The following is a 22,921-nucleotide window of genomic DNA, read 5'->3' on the forward strand; positions in this document are numbered from 1 at the left end:
CTCTCAGTGTTACCTAAATGTATGCACAGGCGATGTTATATTACTGCACAGCCCATGTCACCTCTAGTAACCTCACATGATCTCAGTGTTACCTAAATGTATGCACAGGCGATGTTATATTACTGCACAGCCCATGTCACCTCTAGTAATCCTACATGATCTCAGTGTTACCTAAATGTATGCACAGGCGATGTTATATTACTGCACAGCCCATGTCACCTCTAGTAATCCCACATGATCTCAGTGTTACCTAAATGTATGCACAGGCGATGTTATATTACTACACAGCCCATGTCACCTCTAGTAATCCCACATGATCTCTCAGTGTTAACTAAATGTATGCACAGGCGATGTTATATTACTGCACAGCCCATGTCACCTCTAGTAATCCCACATGATCTCTCAGTGTTACCTAAATGTATGCTCTGGTGATGTTATATTACTGCACAGCCCATGTCACCTCTAGTAATCTCACATGATCTCAGTGTTACCTAAATGTATGCACAGGAGATGTTATATTACTGCACAGCCCATGTCACCTCTAGTAATCCCACATGATCTCTCAATGTAACCTAAATGTATGCACAGGTGATGTTATATTACTGCACAGCCCATGTCACCTCTAGTAATCCCACATGTTCTCTCAGTGTTACCTAAATGTATGCACAGGCGATGTTATATTACTGCACAGCCCATGTCACCTCTAGTAATCCCACATGATCTCTCAGTGTTATCTAAATGTATGCCCAGGCAATGTTATATTACTACACAGTCCATGTCACCTCTAGTAATCCCACATGATCTCAGTGTTACCAAAATGTATGCACAGGCGATGTTATATTACTACACAGCCCATATCACCTCTAGTAATCCCACATGATCTCTCAGTGTTACCTAAATGTATGCACAGGCAATGTTATATTACTGCACAGCCCATGTCACCTCTAGTAATCCCACATGATCTCTCAGTGTTACCTAAATGTATGCACAGGCGATGTTATATTACTGCACAGCCCATGTCACCTCCAATAATCCCACATGGTCTCAGTGTTACCTAAATGTATGCACAGGTGATGTTATATTACTGCACAGCCCATGTCACCTCTAGTAATCCCACATGTTCTCTCAGTGTTACCTAAATGTATGCACAGGCGATGTTATATTACTGCACAGCCCATGTCACCTCTAGTAATCCCACATGATCTCTCAGTGTTATCTAAATGTATGCCCAGGCGATGTTATATTACTGCACAGTCCATGTCACCTCTAGTAATCCCACATGTTCTCTCAGTGTTACCTAAATGTATGCACAGGCGATGTTATATTACTGCACAGCCCATGTCACCTCTAGTTATCCCACATGATCTCAGTGTTACCTAAATGTATGCACAGGCGATGTTATATTACTGCACAGCCCATGTCACCTCTAGTAATCCCACATGATCTCAGTGTTACCTAAATGTATGCACAGGCGATGTTATATTACTGCAGAGCCCGTGTCACCTCTAGTACCCCCACATGTTCTCAGTGTTACCTAAATGTATGCAGAGGTGATGTTATATTACTGCACGGCCCATGTCACCTCTAGTAATCCCACATGATCTCAGTGTTACCTAAATGTATGCACAGGCGATGTTATATTACTGCACAGCCCATGTAACCTCTAGTAATCCCACATGATCTCAGTGTTACCTAAATGTATGCACAGGCGATGTTATATTACTGCACAGCCCATGTCACCTCAATTAATCCCACATGATCTCTCAGTGTTACCTAAATGTATGCACAGGTGATGTAATATTACTGCACAGCCCATGTCACCTCTAGTAATCCCACATGATCTCAGTGTTACCTAAATGTATGCACAGGCGATGTTATATTACTACACAGCCCATGTCACCTCTAGTAATACCACATGATCTCTCGGTGTTACCTAAATGTATGCACAGGCGATGTTATATTACTGCATAGACCATGTCACCTCTAGTAATCCCACATGATCTCAGTGTTACCTAAATGTATACACAGGCGATGTTATATTACTGCACAGCCCATGTCACCTCTAGTAACCCACATGTTCTCTCAGTGTTACCTAAATGTATGCACAGGCGATGTTATATTACTGCACAGCCCATGTCACCTCTAGTAATCCCACATGATCTCTCAGTGTTACCTAAACGTATGCACATGCAGTGTTCTATTACTGCACAGCCCATGTCACCTCTAGTAATCCCACATGATCTCAGTGTTACCTAAATGCATGCACAGGCGATGTTATATTACTGCACAGCCCATGTCACCTCTAGTAATCCCACATGATCTCTCAGTGTTACCTGAATGTATGCACTGGTGATGTAATATTACTGCACAGCCCATGTCACCTCTAGTAATCCCACATGATCTCTCAGTGTTACCTAAATGTATGCACAGGCGATGTTATATTACTGCACAGCCCATGTCACCTCTAGTAATCCCACATGATCTCTCAGTGTTACCTAAATGTATGCACAGGCAATGTTATATTACTGCACAGCCCATGTCACCTCTAGTAATCCCACATGTTCTCTCAGTGTAACCTAAATGTATGCACAGGCGATGTTATATTACTGCACAGCCCATGTCACCTCTAGTAATCCCACATGATATCTCATTGTTACCTAAATGTATGCACAGGCGATGTTATATTACTGCACAGCCCATGTCACCTCTAGTAACCTCACATGATCTCAGTGTTACCTAAATGTATGCACAGGCGATGTTATATTACTGCACAGCCCATGTAACCTCTAGTAATCCCAAATGATCTCTCAGTGTTACCTAAATGTATGCACAGGCGATGTTATATTACTGCACAGTCCATGTCACCTCTAGTAATCCCACATGATCTCAGTGTTACCTAAATGTATGCACAGGCGATGTTATATTACTGCAGAGCCCATGTCACCTCTAGTAACCTCACATGATCTCAGTGTTACCTAAATGTATGCACAGGCGATGTTATATTACTGCACAGCCCATGTCACCTCTAGTAATCCCACATGATCTCTCAGTGTTACCTAAATGTATGCACAGGCGATGTTATATTACTGCACAGTCCATGTCACCTCTAGTAATCCCACATGATCTCAGTGTTACCAAAATGTATGCACAGGCAATGTTATATTACTGCACAGCCCATGTCACCTCTAGTAATTCCACATGATCTCTCAGTGTTACCTAAATGTATGCACAGGCGATGTTATATTACTGCACAGCCCATGTCACCTCTAATAATCCCACATGGTCTCAGTGTTATCTAAATGTATGCCCAGGCGATGTTATATTACTACACAGTCCATGTCACCTCTAGTAATCCCACATGATCTCAGTGTTACCAAAATGTATGCACAGGCGATGTTATATTACTACACAGCCCATATCACCTCTAGTAATCCCACATGATCTCTCAGTGTTACCTAAATGTATGCACAGGCGATGTTATATTACTGCACAGCCCATGTCACCTCTAGTAATCCCACATGATCTCTCAGTGTTACCTAAATGTATGCACAGGCGATGTTATATTACTGCACAGCCCATGTCACCTCTAGTAATCCCACATGATCTCAGTGTTACCTAAATGTATGCACAGGCGATGTTATATTACTGCAGAGCCCGTGTCACCTCTAGTACCCCCACATGTTCTCAGTGTTACCTAAATGTATGCAGAGGTGATGTTATATTACTGCACGGCCCATGTCACCTCTAGTAATCCCACATGATCTCAGTGTTACCTAAATGTATGCACAGGTGATGTTATGTTACTGTACTGCCCATGTCACCTCTAGTAATCCCACATGATCTCTCAGTGTTACCTAAATGTATGCACAGGTGATGTTATATTACTGCACAGCCCATGTCATCTCTAGTAATACCACATGATCTCAGTGTTACCTAAATGTATGCACAGGCGATGTTATATTACTGCACAGCCCATGTCACCTCTAGTAATCCCACATGATCTCTCAGTGTTACCTAAATGTATGCACAGGCGATGTTATATTACTGCACAGTCCATGTCACCTCTAGTAATCCCACATGATCTCAGTGTTATCTAAATGTATGCACAGGCGATGTTATATTACTGCACAGCCCATGTCATCTCTAGTAATCCCACATGATCTCTCAGTGTTACCTAAATGTATGCACAGGAGATGTTATATTACTGCACAGCCCATGTCACCTCTAGTAATCCAACATGATCTCAGTGTTACCTAAATGTATGCACAGGCGGTGTTATATTACTGCACAGCCCAAGTCACCTCTAGTAATCCCACATGATCTCTCAGTGTTACCTAAATGTATGCACAGGTGATGTTATATTACTGCACAGCCCATGTCACCTCTAGTAATCCCACATGATCTCAGTGTTACCTAAATGTATGCAGAGGTGATGTTATATTACTGCACAGCCCATGTCATCTCTAGTAATCCCACATGATCTCTCAGTGTTACCTAAATGTATGCACAGGTGATGTTATATTACTGCACAGCCCATGTCACCTCTAGTAACCTCACATGATCTCAGTGTTACCTAAATGTATGCATAGGCGATGTTATATTACTGCACAGCCCATGTCACCTCTAGTAATCCCACATGATCTCTCAGTGTTACCTAAATGTATGCACAGGCGATGTTATATTACTGCACAGCCCATGTCACCTCTAGTAACCTCACATGATCTCAGTGTTACCTAAATGTATGCACAGGCGATGTTATATTACTGCACAGCCCATGTCACCTCTAGTAATCCTACATGATCTCAGTGTTACCTAAATGTATGCACAGGCGATGTTATATTACTGCACAGCCCATGTCACCTCTAGTAATCCCACATGATCTCAGTGTTACCTAAATGTATGCACAGGCGATGTTATATTACTACACAGCCCATGTCACCTCTAGTAATCCCACATGATCTCTCAGTGTTAACTAAATGTATGCACAGGCGATGTTATATTACTGCACAGCCCATGTCACCTCTAGTAATCCCACATGATCTCTCAGTGTTACCTAAATGTATGCTCTGGTGATGTTATATTACTGCACAGCCCATGTCACCTCTAGTAATCTCACATGATCTCAGTGTTACCTAAATGTATGCACAGGAGATGTTATATTACTGCACAGCCCATGTCACCTCTAGTAATCCCACATGATCTCTCAATGTAACCTAAATGTATGCACAGGTGATGTTATATTACTGCACAGCCCATGTCACCTCTAGTAATCCCACATGTTCTCTCAGTGTTACCTAAATGTATGCACAGGCGATGTTATATTACTGCACAGCCCATGTCACCTCTAGTAATCCCACATGATCTCTCAGTGTTATCTAAATGTATGCCCAGGCAATGTTATATTACTACACAGTCCATGTCACCTCTAGTAATCCCACATGATCTCAGTGTTACCAAAATGTATGCACAGGCGATGTTATATTACTACACAGCCCATATCACCTCTAGTAATCCCACATGATCTCTCAGTGTTACCTAAATGTATGCACAGGCAATGTTATATTACTGCACAGCCCATGTCACCTCTAGTAATCCCACATGATCTCTCAGTGTTACCTAAATGTATGCACAGGCGATGTTATATTACTGCACAGCCCATGTCACCTCTAATAATCCCACATGGTCTCAGTGTTACCTAAATGTATGCACAGGTGATGTTATATTACTGCACAGCCCATGTCACCTCTAGTAATCCCACATGTTCTCTCAGTGTTACCTAAATGTATGCACAGGCGATGTTATATTACTGCACAGCCCATGTCACCTATAGTAATCCCACATGATCTCTCAGTGTTATCTAAATGTATGCCCAGGCGATGTTATATTACTGCACAGTCCATGTCACCTCTAGTAATCCCACATGTTCTCTCAGTGTTACCTAAATGTATGCACAGGCGATGTTATATTACTGCACAGCCCATGTCACCTCTAGTTATCCCACATGATCTCAGTGTTACCTAAATGTATGCACAGGCGATGTTATATTACTGCACAGCCCATGTCACCTCTAGTAATCCCACATGATCTCAGTGTTACCTAAATGTATGCACAGGCGATGTTATATTACTGCAGAGCCCGTGTCACCTCTAGTACCCCCACATGTTCTCAGTGTTACCTAAATGTATGCAGAGGTGATGTTATATTACTGCACGGCCCATGTCACCTCTAGTAATCCCACATGATCTCAGTGTTACCTAAATGTATGCACAGGCGATGTTATATTACTGCACAGCCCATGTAACCTCTAGTAATCCCACATGATCTCAGTGTTACCTAAATGTATGCACAGGCGATGTTATATTACTGCACAGCCCATGTCACCTCAATTAATCCCACATGATCTCTCAGTGTTACCTAAATGTATGCACAGGTGATGTAATATTACTGCACAGCCCATGTCACCTCTAGTAATCCCACATGATCTCAGTGTTACCTAAATGTATGCACAGGCGATGTTATATTACTACACAGCCCATGTCACCTCTAGTAATACCACATGATCTCTCGGTGTTACCTAAATGTATGCACAGGCGATGTTATATTACTGCATAAACCATGTCACCTCTAGTAATCCCACATGATCTCAGTGTTACCTAAATGTATGCACAGGCGATGTTATATTACTGCACAGCCCATGTCACCTCTAGTAACCCACATGTTCTCTCAGTGTTACCTAAATGTATGCACAGGCGATGTTATATTACTGCACAGCCCATGTCACCTCTAGTAATCCCACATGATCTCTCAGTGTTACCTAAACGTATGCACATGCAGTGTTCTATTACTGCACAGCCCATGTCACCTCTAGTAATCCCACATGATCTCAGTGTTACCTAAATGCATGCACAGGCGATGTTATATTACTGCACAGCCCATGTCACCTCTAGTAATCCCACATGATCTCTCAGTGTTACCTGAATGTATGCACTGGTGATGTAATATTACTGCACAGCCCATGTCACCTCTAGTAATCCCACAAGATCTCAGTGTTACCTAAATGTATGCACAGGCGATGTTATATTACTGCACAGCCCATGTCACCTCTAGTAATCCCACATGATCTCTCAGTGTTACCTAAATGTATGCACAGGCGATGTTATATTACTGCACAGCCCATGTCACCTCTAGTAATCCCACATGATCTCTCAGTGTTACCTAAATGTATGCACAGGCAATGTTATATTACTGCACAGCCCATGTCACCTCTAGTAATCCCACATGTTCTCTCAGTGTAACCTAAATGTATGCACAGGCGATGTTATATTACTGCACAGCCCATGTCACCTCTAGTAATCCCACATGATATCTCATTGTTACCTAAATGTATGCACAGGCGATGTTATATTACTGCACAGCCCATGTCACCTCTAGTAACCTCACATGATCTCAGTGTTACCTAAATGTATGCACAGGCGATGTTATATTACTGCACAGCCCATGTAACCTCTAGTAATCCCAAATGATCTCTCAGTGTTACCTAAATGTATGCACAGGCGATGTTATATTACTGCACAGTCCATGTCACCTCTAGTAATCCCACATGATCTCAGTGTTACCTAAATGTATGCACAGGCGATGTTATATTACTGCAGAGCCCATGTCACCTCTAGTAACCTCACATGATCTCAGTGTTACCTAAATGTATGCACAGGCGATGTTATATTACTACACAGCCCATGTCACCTCTAGTAATCCCACATGATCTCAGTGTTACCTAAATGTATGCACAGGCGATGTTATATTACTACACAGCCCATGTCACCTCTAGTAATCCCACATGATCTCTCAGTGTTAACTAAATGTATGCACAGGCGATGTTATATTACTGCACAGCCCATGTCACCTCTAGTAATCCCACATGATCTCTCAGTGTTACCTAAATGTATGCTCAGGTGATGTTATATTACTGCACAGCCCATGTCACCTCTAGTAATCTCACATGATCTCAGTGTTACCTAAATGTATGCACAGGAGATGTTATATTACTGCACAGCCCATGTCACCTCTAGTAATCCCACATGATCTCTCAGTGTAACCTAAATGTATGCACAGGCGATGTTATATTACTGCACAGCCCATGTCACCTCTAGTAATCCCACATGATCTCTGTGTTACCTAAATGTATGCACAGGCGATGTTATATTACTGCACAGCCCATGTCACCTCTAGTAATCCCACATGATCTCAGTGTTACCTAAATGTATGCACAGGCGATGTTATATTACTGCACAGCCCATGTCACCTCTAGTAATCCCACATGTTCTCTCAGTGTTACCTAAATGTATGCACAGGCGATGTTATATTACTGCACAGCCCATGTCACCTCTAGTAATCCCACATGATCTCTCAGTGTTACCTAAATGTATGCACAGGCGATGTTATATTACTTTACAGCCCATGTCACCTCTAGTAATCCCACATGTTCTCTCAGTGTTACCTAAATGTATGCACAGGCGATGTTATATTACTGTACAGCCCATGTCACCTCTAGTAATTCCACATTATCCCAGTGTTACCTAAATGTATGCACAGGCGATGTTATATTACTGCACAGCCCATGTCACCTCTAGTAATCCCACATGATCTCAGTGTTACCTAAATGTATGCACAGGTGATGTTATATTACTGCACAACCCATGTCACCTCTAGTAATACCACATGATCTCTCAGTGTTACCTAAATGTATGCACAGGCAATGTTATATTACTGCACAACCCATGTCACCTCTAGTAATACCACATGATCTCTCAGTGTTACCTAAATGTATGCACAGGCGATGTTATATTACTGCACAGCCCATGTCACCTCTAGTAATCCCACATGATCTCTCAGTGTTACCTAAATGTATGCACAGGCGATGTTATATTACTGCACAGCCCATGTCACCTCTAGTAATCCCACATGATCTCTCAGTGTTACCTAAATGTATGCACAGGCGATGTTATATTACTGCACAGCCCATGTCACCTCTAGTAATCCCACATGATCTCTCAGTGTTACCTAAATGTATGCACAGGCGATGTTATATTACTGCACAGCCCATGTCACCTCTAGTAATCCCACATGATCTCTCAGTGTTACCTAAATGTATGCACAGGCGATGTTATATTACTGCACAGCCCATGTCACCTCTAGTAATCCCACATGATTTCTCAGTGTTACCTAAATGTATGCACAGGTGATGTTATATTACTGCACAGCCCATGTCACCTCTAGTAATCCCACATGATCTCAGTGTTACCTAAATGTATGCACAGGCGATGTTATATTACTGCACAGCCCATGTCATCTCTAGTAATCCCACATGATCTCAGTGTTACCTAAATGTATGCACAGGTGATGTTATATTACTGCACAGCCCATGTCACCTCTAGTAATCCAACATGTTCTCTCAGTGTTAGTAACACTCCTGTCCAAGCTTCCTAGTATTATTTTAAAGATAAACATAAATGCAATGCCAGAAATACAGTACTGGATACAGTGTCTGTTACAGAATTATATATTGTACCATGTAACACCCTGGGTCTTATCTACTCATTTTATAGTAATTTGTCAGTTTTGATCATAATCTTTACTAGATATTAATTGTTTTATGAAAATTCACATTTCCATAATGTATTTTATTTCCAGCAGATGGACACACAAGCAGGAATATCTCCGAAGGACATCTAATGTTATCCCCGGATTGTGACATAAAAGATAATGACAGTAGACAGGATTCTCCAGGAGATAACCCCATTACCCCAATTATACATCCAGCTCTATCAGCTGATCCCCCTGATCCTGGGAAATGTTCTCCTGATCACTCTGATATTGGTGCATCTGTTACAGCACTGACAGTAGATACAGTGTTTCCCTGTTCTATAGATGCCAAATGTTTTACACAAAACACAAAGCCTATTACCCATCAGACAGGTAAGGCAGGTGAGAGGCCATTTCCATGTTCTAAGTGTGGGAAATGTTTTGCACAGAAATCATCTCTTGTTATACATGAGAGAAGTCACACAGGTAAGAAGCCATTTTCATGTTCTGAGTGTGGGAAATGTTTTACATCCAAATCATATTTTGTTATACATCAGAAAACTCACATAGGTGAGAGTCCATTTACATGTTCTGAGTGTGGGAAATGTTTTACACGTAAATCACATCTTGTTCAACATGAGAGAAGTCACACCGGTGAGAAGCCATTTTCATGTTCTGAGTGTGGGAAATGTTTTACACGGAAATCACATCTTGTTCAACATGAGAGAAGTCACACCGGAGAGAAGCCATTTTCATGTTCTGAATGTGGAAAACGTTTTTCACACAAGTCTTGTCTTGTTATACATGAGAGAAATCACACCGGAGAGGGGCCAATTTCATGTTCTGAGTGTGGGAAATGTTTTGCACAGAAATCAACTCTTGTTAGACATGAGAGAAGTCACACCGGAGAGAAGCCATTTACATGTTCTGAGTGTGGGAAATGTTTTTCACTAAAATCAAATCTTGTTCAACATGAAAGAAGTCACACTGGAGAGAAGCCATTTTCTTGTTCTGAGTGTGGAAAAGGTTTTTCACACAAGTCATATCTTGTTATACATGAGAGAAGTCACACCGGAGAGAAGCCATTTTCATGTTCTGAGTGTGGAAAAGGTTTTTCACACAAGTCATATCTTGTTATACATGAGAGAAGTCACACAGGTGAGAAGCCATTTGCATTTTCTGAGTGTGGAAAAGGTTTTTCACACAAGTCCTATCTTGTTAGACATGAAAGAAGTCACACAAGTGAGAAGCCATTTTCATGTTCTGAGTGTGGCAAATGTTTTATACGGAAATCACATCTTGTTAGACATGAGAGAAGTCACACAGGTGAGAAGCCATTTTCATGTACTGAGTGTGGGAAAGGGTTTATACAAAAATCACATCTTGTTCGACATGAGAGAAGTCACACTGGAGAGAAGCCATTTACATGTTCTGAGTGTGGGAAAGGTTTTATACGGAAATCACATCTTGTTCAACATGAGAGAACTCACAGAGGTGTGAAGCAATTTGCATGCTGAGTGATTAATAAATCAGCTCTTGTTGGACACAGTAGACATCACACAAGTGGTGAACCATTTTAATCTTCTGGATATACTCATCTTCACCATTTCCCTGCAATGTTCCTTCAGGTTTTATCTTATGTCCTGTGTTTTTTTTACAATATACATGCTGCTACTGGGTGAAATAATAAGACGTCATGTCCTCCTTTACCTCTGTTATGCAGATAACCTGTCTTTGTTCCGGGTACTGAAAACAATACCAATACTAAATGTCTAGCTGAGCTCCAGATGTGGGTGATGCTAGTTGGCCATGACTCAGTCCTAGTGAAACAGGTCCATATGCTAATGCACGCCGACTCGCCTGTCTTCTGATTACTTCCACTCCTATCCAAGATTTTTCACGTGCTGCTCCCTTACTCTGGAATTCCCTACCTCTCCCCCTCAGACTCTCCACCTCTCTACAAAACTTCAAACGGGCTCTTAAGACCCATTTCTTTACCAAACCCAGCCAACTCTCATCCTAACCCTCTGTTCCACGCTCTCTATGTACCCCATCTGTGTCACCCCTGTCTGTCTACCCCTCCCCTTAGAATGTAAGCTCTCACAAGCAGGGCCCTCTTCCCTCATGTGCTTATCCTTTTCTTACTTTAATAATCCTCAACTGCCCAAATCCTGCAGTTTTTTGGCCATCCTGGAACTTATCTCTATGTCATTTACTGGTGTAGTTATGCTTAGTTACCCTGTACTTGTCCTATATTGTCTTCAACTGTAAGTCACTGTTTTCCTGTTTTGATTATGTGCACATGTACTCTGTAATTGGGTGCTGCGGAACCCTTGTGGTGCCATATAAATAAAGGATAATAATAATAATGTAGAAGCTCAGCAACAAATGGTAAGACTGCTGCTTTGCCGACCAGACCTACACTTAGGGGTTCAGAGTTTGTATGGAACCTTTGTGTCCTGGATGGTGGAGTGACACTTAGACATCCGGTATCAGCCAAAGATCCTCATCTGAGGACCATAGCCAGACTCCAGTACTTAAGTCCCTCAGAAGATCTACCTACAGTCATACATGCACTTGTATCATCACACATAGACTACTGCAATGTCCTCTACCTGGGTCTCCCAGCAATAGAATTGCACCGCTTGTAGCTTGTACAGAATGCAGCAGCCAGGCTGTTACCTAACCAGCCCGTTCCTGCCACATAACATCCATTCTCTGCTCCCTTCACCGGCTGCCTGTAAGATGGTGACTATTACATAATCTTACTGACTCTCCCAGGCCTACGTGACCAGGGTCAAAGGTACCAGAAGCAGCTTCTGCCTCCTTACTGCCCTGGTTACTTCCATCTGCAGATGGACTGTTACCAGCAGCACCAAGAATCTGCCGTAATTCATTTGTGGATGATCTGTTAGCATTGTAGCCCTGACCATGGAACCTGCTGCCTCACACAGTCCAAGAGACCTCCACTCTGGAGACCACAAACAGACTGATGACTGTTACATTAATGTTCCTTCACTTCCTAAATAATACATCCCACATGCTGAGTCCTTTATTCTGTTCTACTTATTGTGTATCTTGTGCTCTGTGTAAATGTGAATGTAAAGTTCTGTGAGTGCTATTGGGAGGAAAGTGCTGTATAAGTAACATTATTACTGGTGAGAATGACAGGAGTCAGATCTAGTTACACCATACGTTACATATACAGAAGGGGAAATGTATAAGTAACATTATTACTGGTGAGAATGACAGGAGTCAGATCTAGTTACACCACACGTTCCATATACAGAAGGGGAAATGTATAAGTAACATTAATACCGGTGAGAATGACAGGAGTCAGATCTAGTTACACCATACGTGTTAGGCGCCGGGGTACCTTCCATTGCTCTTTGCTCAAACCATATGTTTTTCTAGCAGATTTCCTCGTAAAAAATCTCAGGGGAGATCACCAGTTAATGTACAGGGTCAGCAGGAGTTCTTGGTTGAGAAGGTTCTCGATTCCAAGTTGTCCCGGGGTCGGCTTTATTTTTTGGTGCATTGGAGAGGTTATGGTCCTGAGGAAAGGTCGTGGGTCCTAGATGAGGACCTTCATGCCCCAAGGCTCAAAAGGGCATTTTTTCAAGAATTTCCTCAGAAACCCGGATTTAGGGGTTCCTTGACCCCTCCTCAAGGGGGGGGTACTGTTAGGCGCCGGGGTCCGCTCGGCCGAGCGGCCCGGCGCCTAGCAACCAGGGACGCCGGGCGCGTTCAGCCGCCGGCTCCCTGGCAACGCCTAGACGCCGGGCGCACGGAGCCGCTCAGACCCTAGCAACAGGGACGCCACGGTCAGACCGCGTTCCCTGTTGCTGGGTCTTAATTAAATCAGTGCTTGTGTGTTTTGGCCGTGCAGCATGCAGCTGCACGGCATCATCATGTAATTACCCTGTCTGGATCAGGATTGGAGGGCTCTCAAATATAAGCACTCCCAGGACTTCTCACAGACGCCAGTGATAGCTTCCTGTTTGCCTGTGTCTGCTGCAGAGAGAGTTCCCAGTCCCGGTCTATTCGATTGTTCCTGTTCTCAGTGATCCTGTACTCGGAAGTTACCATCTGTTCCTGGAGTCTGACCGAGCACCTTAACATCTGGTGGCGTTCGTGAGTCGCGGCGCAGCCGTGTGTTGCGGCTTGTCCGCTATTGTTTATTATTTTATTTTATTGTGTTCTGGAGCTTTTGCGGAGGATTCCGCTTTCACAAGATCCACTCTGGTGTCCGGCGGTGCTGGATAGGAGTGTCGGATCAGTGGATCTTTGGTTGTCCTTTTCCCTGGCGGCTTGTCCGCACATACCTTTTGAATTTGTTAGTTAGCTTGTAACCCCTGGCCTGGTTGTTTAGTCAGAGGGCCCCTTGTTATCACCCTGTCTCGGACTTCCCCTTGTCTCCCATTAAGACCTGCGGGGGCATCGGGGTTGGGCAGACATAATCCGCCCTTCGAACGCGGCTGCCATGGGCTCAAGCAACCATAGTCTCGCAGGGGATTTCTGATAACACGGGCGAGACAACGGAGTTAGGGCGCCAGGGGTTACTAGGCTCTCCAGCTCCCACAACCAGTATATTGTTCCTGTACTCAGATCCCTGTCATAAGATCTTCTCCGGTCTGGAGTACAGGAATCATAACATTATCACCGGCCAGACAAAAGAAAATTTTTTAACAAGAGTTAATTTTTTCACTTATTCAGTTAGGAGAATATTGTCGGCCTCATGAATCCCACCGTAGTTGGGCCAAATCCTGGCCAGTTTCTAGTTAGTCAGATTCAAGAACTTATTCAGATGGTTCAGGATCTGTCCCTCCGGGTGAGCTCACAGGAAGATCTGTTACGGACTTCCCCGAGGGTCATCCCTGAACCAAAAATGCATCTGCCTGACCGTTTTTCTGGGGATAGAAAACAGTTTTTTAATTTTAAAGAGTCTTGTAAACTTTATTTTCGGTTAAGACCAGTCTCCTCAGGTACGGAGGCTCAGCGGGTTGGAATTATAATTTCTCTGCTTCAGGGGGATCCTCAGACCTGGGCTTTTGGTTTAAAGACAGACGATCCGGCCTTATCGTCTGTAGACGCCTTTTTAAAATCTTTAGGGCTATTGTATGACGACCCTGATAGAGAGGCGTCCGCAGAAAGTCAGTTGCGTGCTCTTAGACAGGGTAGGAATCCTGCAGAGAATTATTGTACGGAGTTTCGCCGTTGGTCGAACGACTGTGGCTGGAATGACCCTGCCCTGCGCAGTCAGTTTCGCCTCGGCTTATCTGAATCTATAAAAGACAGTCTCCTTCAGTATCCCGCTCCTGAGACCCTTGATAAACTCATGGAGCTCTCTATTAAAATAGATCGTCGGCTCAGAGAGCGGAGGGCTGAAAAAGGGGCATCTGTAGTTTCTTTTCCCTGTGTTCCTTCCGTTCCTGTAGACATGGAGGAACCTATGCAGATTGGTCTCTCCAAATTGTCTCCGGAAGAAAGAACCAGGAGGCAAAATTCTGGTCTGTGTTTATACTGCGGAGGTAAGGGACATTTTGCCCGTAGTTGTCCAAACAAGTCGGGAAACTTCCTGACCAAGTGAATAGTGAGGGGGTTCACTTTGGTCTACAGCTCATCTCCTCAAATAATTCACTGTTGGTTCCAGCTAAAGTTTCTTATGACAGCCTCTGTTCCTCGGTCTCTGCTTTTGTGGACAGTGGAGCTGCAGGAAACTTTATGGACTTAACATGGGCCAAGGCCTTAGGTATTCCTCAGCTAACCTTAGGTAGGTGTATCACCATGCATGGTTTAGATGGGAGTCCCTTATCCAATGGGGTTATTTCTCTATGTACTCCTCCTGTTTTGCTCTCGGTGGGAGCTCTGCATTCTGAAAAGATTGAGTTTTTTCTTACCCATTGTCCAGCAGTTCCTGTGGTTCTGGGTCACCCTTGGCTGGCCTTTCATAATCCCATCATAGATTGGCAGTCTGGGGAGATCCTACAATGGGGTACCATCTGTGATAAAGAATGTATTACGCTTCCTATCCGAGTAGCTGCTGCCGGGTCCGCACATATTCCTGGAGAATACCAGGATTTTTTGGATGTGTTTTCCAAGGGCAATGCGGATATTTTGCCTCCCCATAGGCCTTATGATTGTACCATAGAGTTAATTCCTGGTGCCACGTTGCCTAAAGGAAGGTTATATGCATTGTCTGGTCCTGAAACTGTGGCCATGAATGAGTATGTGAAAGAAAGTCTTGAGAAAGGGTTTATCAGGCCATCTAAATCCCCTTTAAGTGCAGGTTTCTTCTTCGTAGAGAAGAAAGATGGTTCCCTCAGACCCTGCATTGACTTTAGAGCGTTGAATAAGATCTCAGTAAAGAATACTTACCCTCTGCCGCTGATCTCTGTCCTCTTTGATCAGCTACGTTCGGCTGTTATTTTTTCTAAGATTGACCTGAGAGGAGCATATAACCTCATTAGAATCAGGTCAGGGGATGAGTGGAAAACGACATTCAGTACTCAGTCAGGCCACTATGAGTATCTGGTCATGCCATTCGGCCTATCTAACGCTCCGGCAGTTTTTCAGGATCTCATTAATGATGTGCTCCGTGAGTTTCTGGGAAGATTCGTCGTGGTCTATTTAGACGACATTTTGATATATTCTGACTCTGTAGAACAACATGTTACCCAGGTGCGTCAGGTGCTAAAGAAATTACGTGAAAATCACTTATATGCCAAGCTGGAGAAGTGTGAATTTCATGTCACGGAGGTATCCTTTTTAGGGTACATTATTTCCCCTCGGGGATTCCGAATGGAACCAAAGAAGCTCCAAGCCATCCTTAGTTGGGCGCAACCCACCAACTTAAAAGCAATTCAGCGCTTTTTAGGGTTTGCAAACTACTATAGAAGGTTTATTCACTCTTTCTCTGACCTAGTTGCTCCCATTGTGGCACTTACTAAGAAGGGAGCAGTTCCTACCAATTGGTCATGTGAAGCTAAAGTATCTTTTCAGGCCTTGAAACAAGCCTTTGTTTCAGCCCCTGTCCTTAGACATCCCAACCCAGAATTGCCTTTCATTGTTGAGGTTGATGCCTCGGAGGTTGGAGTAGGGGCTATCCTTTCTCAGAAGGATCCAGATTCCCTTGAGTTACATCCTTGTGCCTTTATGTCCAGGAAATTCTCATCTGCAGAATCCAACTACGATGTTGGTAACCGGGAGTTGCTGGCTATTAAATGGGCTTTTGAGGAGTGGAGACATTGGCTTGAAGGAGCGACCCATACCATTTCAGTTTTGACTGATCACAAAAATCTTCAATACATTGAATCAGCTAAGCGACTGAATGCCCGACAGGCTCGTTGGGCTTTATTTTTTACTCGTTTCAAATTCATTATCACCTTCAGACCTGGTTCCAAGAATACCAAGGCAGATGCCCTCTCACGCAGTTTTCTTCCCGTTCAAGACAACAGTCCTGTTACTCCCATACTTCCGCCTTCATTCATTCAGGCAGGTCTCACACAGGATGTTTTTTCCCAATTGAAGCTGCTTCAACATCAAGCTCCGGGAAATACTCCTGCTGGTCGTCTTTTTGTTCCTGAGTTTTTGAGAGCAACTGTTTTGGAGGAATTTCATGATAGCAAAGTTGCAGGGCATCTGGGAGTCGCTAAAACTTTGGAATTGGTATCCCGCTCAGTGTGGTGGCCTGGTCTTTCTAAAGACATTAAAGAGTTTGTTTTTTCGTGTCAGGTCTGTGCACAGCATAAAGTTCCCCGTTCTTTGCCTATTGGTCAACTTATGCCCTTGAATGTTCCTCTTAGGCCATGGTCGCATATCTCCATGGATTTTGTGGTGGATCTCCCTCTGTCAGCTGGATGCCGAGTCATATGGGTGGTAGTGGACCGTTTTAGTAAGATGGCCCATTTTATTGCTCTTCCCCGATTGCCATCTGCCCAGGGATTGGCAGTCTTGTTCCTCCGTCATGTATTCAGACTCCATGGGTTACCCACTGATATTGTTTCTGACAGGGGTCCACAATTCATTGCACAATTTTGGAAGTCTTTTTGTGCTTCGTTAAAGATGAAATTATCATTAACCTCCGGTTATCATCCACAATCCAATGGACAGACTGAGCGAGTGAACCAATCCCTAAAACAATATTTGCGTTTGTACTCGGCCAAACTCCAAAATGACTGGTCTGAGTTTCTTCCATTGGCAGAGTTTGCTTATAATAATGCCTGTCATTCCTCCACCAATGTGTCCCCATTTTTTGCAGTTTTTGGTTTCCACCCCAGAGCTAATTCATTTTTTCAACATTCCTCTGTCTCCTCTCTGGTCCTGACCTCTCATCTTAAACTTATTTGGAAAAAAGTGCACCTGGCTCTCAGAAAAGCAGCTTTCAGGGAAAAAAGATTTTCTGACAGGCTCCGGCGGCCGTGCACTTTTAAAGTAGGAGACAGGGTGTGGTTGTCGACTCGCAATATCAAACTTCGACAAACCTCAGCCAGATTGGGTCCTAGATTTATTGGACCATTTCTCATTATCAAAAAAGTCAATCCAGTTGCTTTCCGGTTACAGTTACCAAGAACTTTACGGATCGGAAATACCTTCCATTGCTCTTTGCTCAAACCATATGTTTCTTCTAGCAGATTTCCTCGTAAAAAATCTCAGGGGAGATCACCAGTTAATGTACAGGGTCAGCAGGAGTTCTTGGTTGAGAAGGTTCTCGATTCCAAGTTGTCCCGGGGTCGGCTTTATTTTTTGGTGCATTGGAGAGGTTATGGTCCTGAGGAAAGGTCGTGGGTCCTAGATGAGGACATTCATGCCCCAAGGCTCAAAAGGGCATTTTTTCAAGAATTTCCTCAGAAACCCGGATTTAGGGGTTCCTTGACCCCTCCTCAAGGGGGGGTACTGTTAGGCGCCGGGGTCCGCTCGGCCGTGCGGCCCGGCGCCTAGCAACCAGGGACGCCGGGCGCGTTCAGCCGCCGGCTCCCTGGCAACGCCTAGACGCCGGGCGCACGGAGCCGCTCAGACCCTAGCAACAGGGACGCCACGGTCAGACCGCGTTCCCTGTTGCTGGGTCTTAATTAAATCAGTGCTTGTGTGTTTTGGCCGTGCAGCATGCAGCTGCACGGCATCATCATGTAATTACCCTGTCTGGATCAGGATTGGAGGGCTCTCAAATATAAGCACTCCCAGGACTTCTCACAGACGCCGGTGATAGCTTCCTGTTTGCCTGTGTCTGCTGCAGAGAGAGTTCCCAGTCCCGGTCTATTCAATTGTTCCTGTTCTCAGTGATCCTGTACTCGGAAGTTACCATCTGTTCCTGGAGTCTGACCGAGCACCTTAACATCTGGTGGCGTTCGTGAGTCGCGGCGCAGCCGTGTGTTGCGGCTTGTCCGCTATTGTTTATTATTTTATTTTATTGTGTTCTGGAGCTTTTGCGGAGGATTCCGCTTCCACAAGATCCACTCTGGTGTCCGGCGGTGCTGGATAGGAGTGTCGGATCAGTGGATCTTTGGTTGTCCTTTTCCCTGGCGGCTTGTCCGCACATACCTTTTGAATTTGTTAGTTAGCTTGTAACCCCTGGCCTGGTTGTTTAGTCAGAGGGCCCCTTGTTATCACCCTGTCTCGGACTTCCCCTTGTCTCCCATTAAGACCTGCGGGGGCATCGGGGTTGGGCAGACATAATCCGCCCTTCGAACGCGGCTGCCATGGGCTCAAGCAACCATAGTCTCGCAGGGGATTTCTGATAACACGGGCGAGACAACGGAGTTAGGGCGCCAGGGGTTACTAGGCTCTCCAGCTCCCACAACCAGTATATTGTTCCTGTACTCAGATCCCTGTCATAAGATCTTCTCCGGTCTGGAGTACAGGAATCATAACAATACGTTCCATATACAGAAGGGGAAATGTATAAGTAACATTATTACTGGTGAGAGTGACAGAAGTCGGATCTAGTTACACCATACGTTACATATACAGAAGGGGAAATGTATAAGTAACATTATTACTGGTGAGAATGACAGGAGTCAGATCTAGTTACACCATACGTTACATATACAGAAGGGGAAATGTATAAGTAACATTATTACTGGTGAGAATGACAGGAGTCAGATCTAGTTAGAACATACGTTACATATACAGAAGGGGAAATGTATAAGTAACATTATTACTGGTGAGAGTGACAGGAGTCAGATCTAGTTACACCATACTTTACATATACAGAAGGGGAAATGTATAAGTAACATTATTACTGGTGAGAATGACAGGAGTCAGATCTAGTTACACCATACGTTGCATATACAGAAGGGGAAATGTATAAGTAACATTATTGCTGGTGAGAATGACAGGAGTCAGATCTAGTTACACCATACGTTACACATACAGAAGAGGAAATGTATAAGTAACATTATTACTGGTGAGAATGACAGGAGTCAGATCTAGTTAGAACATACGTTACATATACAGAAGGGGAAATGTATAAGTAACATTATTACTGGTGAGAGTGACAGGAGTCAGATCTAGTTACACCATACTTTACATATACAGAAGGGGAAATGTATAAGTAACATTATTACTGGTGAGAATGACAGGAGTCAGATCTAGTTACACCATACGTTACATATACAGAAGGGGAAATGTATAAGTAACATTATTACTGGTGAGAATGACAGGAGTCTGATCTGGTTACACCATACGTTCCATATACAGAAGGGGAAATATATAAGTAACATTATTACCGTTGAGAATGACAGAAGTCTGATCTAGTTACACCATACGTTACATATACAGAAGGGGAAATGTATAAGTAACATTAGTACTGGTGAGAATGACAGGAGTAAGATCTAGTTACACCATACGTTACATATACAGAAGGGGAAATGTATAAAGTAACATTATGACTGGTGAGAATGAGAGGAGTCAGATCTAGTTACACCATACGTTACATATACAGAAGGAGAAATGTATAAGTAACATTATTACTGGTGAGAATGACAGGAGTCAGATCTAGTTACACCATACGTTACATATACAGACAGGGAAATGTATAAGTAACATTATTACTGGTGAGAATGACAGGAGTCAGATCTAGTTACACCATACGTTACATATACAGAAGGTGAAATGTATAAGTTTCATTATTACTGGTGAGAATGACAGGAGTCAGATCTAGTTACACCATACGTTACATATACAGAAGGGGAAATGTATAAGTAACATTATTACTGGTGAGAATGACAGGAGTCAGATCTAGTTACACCATACGTTACATATACAGAAGGGGAAATGTATATGTAACATTATTACTGGTGAGAGTGACAGGAGTCAGATCTAGTTACACCATACGTTACATATACAGAAGGGGAAATGTATAAGTAACATTATTACCGGTGAGAATGACAGGAGTCAGATCTAGTTACACCATACGTTACATATACAGACAGGGAAATGTATAAGTAACATTATTACCGGTGAGAATGACAGGAGTCAGATCTAGTTACACCATACGTTACATATACAGAAGGGGAAATGTATAAGTAACATCATTACTGGTGAGAATGACAGGAGTCAGATCTAGTTACACCATACATTACATATACAGAAGGGGAAATGTATAAGTAACATTATTACTGGTGAGAGTGACAGGAGTCAGATCTAGTTACACAATACGTTACATATACAGAAGGGGAAATGTATAAGTTTCATTATTACTGGTGAGAATGACAGGAGTCAGATCTAGTTACACCATACGTTACATATACAGAAGGGGAAATGTATAAGTAATATTATTACCGGTGAGAATGACAGGAGTCAGATCTAGTTACACAATACGTTCCATATACAGAAGGGGAAATGTATAAGTAACATTATTACTGGTGAGAATGACAGGAGTCAGATCTAGTTACACCATACGTTACATATACAGAAGGGGAAATGTATAAGTAATATTATTACTGGTGAGAATGACAGGAGTCAGATCTAGTTACACCATACGTTACATATACAGAAGGGGAAATGTATAAGTAACATTATTACTGGTGAGAATGACAGGAGTCAGATCTAGTTACACCATACGTTACATATACAGAAGGGGAAATGTATAAGTAACATTATTACTGGTGAGAATGACAGGAGTCAGATCTAGTTACACCATACGTTACATATACAGAAGGGGAAATGTATAAGTAACATTATTACTGGTGAGAATGACAGGAGTCAGATCTAGTTACACCATACGTTACATATACAGAAGGGGAAATGTATAAGTAACATTATTACTGGTGAGAATGACAGGAGTCAGATCTAGTTACACCATACGTTACATATACAGAAGGGGAAATGTATAAGTAACATTATTACTGGTGAGAGTGACAGGAGTCAGATCTAGTTACACCATACGTTACATATACAGATGGGGAAATGTATAAGTAACATTATTACTGGTGAGAATGACAGAAGTCTGATCTAGTTACACCATATGTTCCATATACAGAAGGGGAAATGTTATATCACCTGACAGAGACTTCGTATCTAACAATAGAGATCCTTGTATTTAGATATCCAGAACTTAATGACATTTTATGAGGGTTTTATGTCAGGAGAAAGAGGACATGATAATGAATATCTGATGGACCTTTGCTTTGGACAAACAACATGCCATTATGAACAAGAATGACCTTTATGCTGACAAGGCCTATTGAGTAGCCCAATTGATGTGAATGGGAGATCCAAGACTCATGGAGCCAGTCTGCCATCTTCAGGAGAAGATCGGCCGTGTAATTAGCTCAGCTGACCATATTTGGCACTTCAGGTTATTCACCATCAATCAATCCATGTTCCCCATGATATCTAGATGTATGCCCAATTGATTAATCAGTTATGAATTATTGTACAATCATGTACTATATATATGTAAGCCTGAAATGCCCTGAAGGCACAGGTATCATTGAGGAAGTCTGTCTTGGGTCACGTTTCTCTACGCAGAATTATAGGCGTGGCCTCTTATTTGATAATAAATTTTATGTGCTGAATATCATCGCAATGAAGACTTCCCAATTCTTTTTATGATAAATCGACATTATCATTTGGGGGCAACGTTCAATTAACTTCGACCTGCTTCTACGGCAGACCACCTTTCCCAGGTGTAAGAGACAAAGAGGACATCAGCCGGCTGCTCTCAGAGCTACCTATACCTTTTATATATATACCTGTACCCTTGCTCTGCTGCCTCTGGTCAAAGTATTCTGTGGCTGCTGGGACGCTGGTTATGCTGAACTCGGAACAGTTGGTGAGTTCTTGCGATCCATATTCATGCATAAGTAACACATTACGATACTGTTATGTCTTTTAC

General features: G+C 43.0%; 1 protein-coding gene across 1 annotated transcript in view; it reads left to right on the forward strand.

The window, feature by feature from the left end:
* Nucleotides 1-13,150, forward strand: part of LOC134984769 (oocyte zinc finger protein XlCOF22-like) — a 201,958-nt gene extending 188,808 nt beyond the window's left edge. Inside the window, exon 5 of the mRNA XM_063950263.1 lies at nucleotides 9,691-13,150. Within this exon, the coding sequence (XP_063806333.1) occupies nucleotides 9,691-11,099 (1,409 nt within the window). The 3' untranslated portion in view covers nucleotides 11,100-13,150. The remainder of the gene's footprint in view (nucleotides 1-9,690) is intronic.
* Nucleotides 13,151-22,921: the final 9,771 nt, after the last annotated feature.

This window comes from Pseudophryne corroboree (genome assembly GCF_028390025.1).
Source record: "Pseudophryne corroboree isolate aPseCor3 chromosome 3 unlocalized genomic scaffold, aPseCor3.hap2 SUPER_3_unloc_8, whole genome shotgun sequence".
NCBI lineage: Eukaryota > Metazoa > Chordata > Amphibia > Anura > Myobatrachidae > Pseudophryne > Pseudophryne corroboree.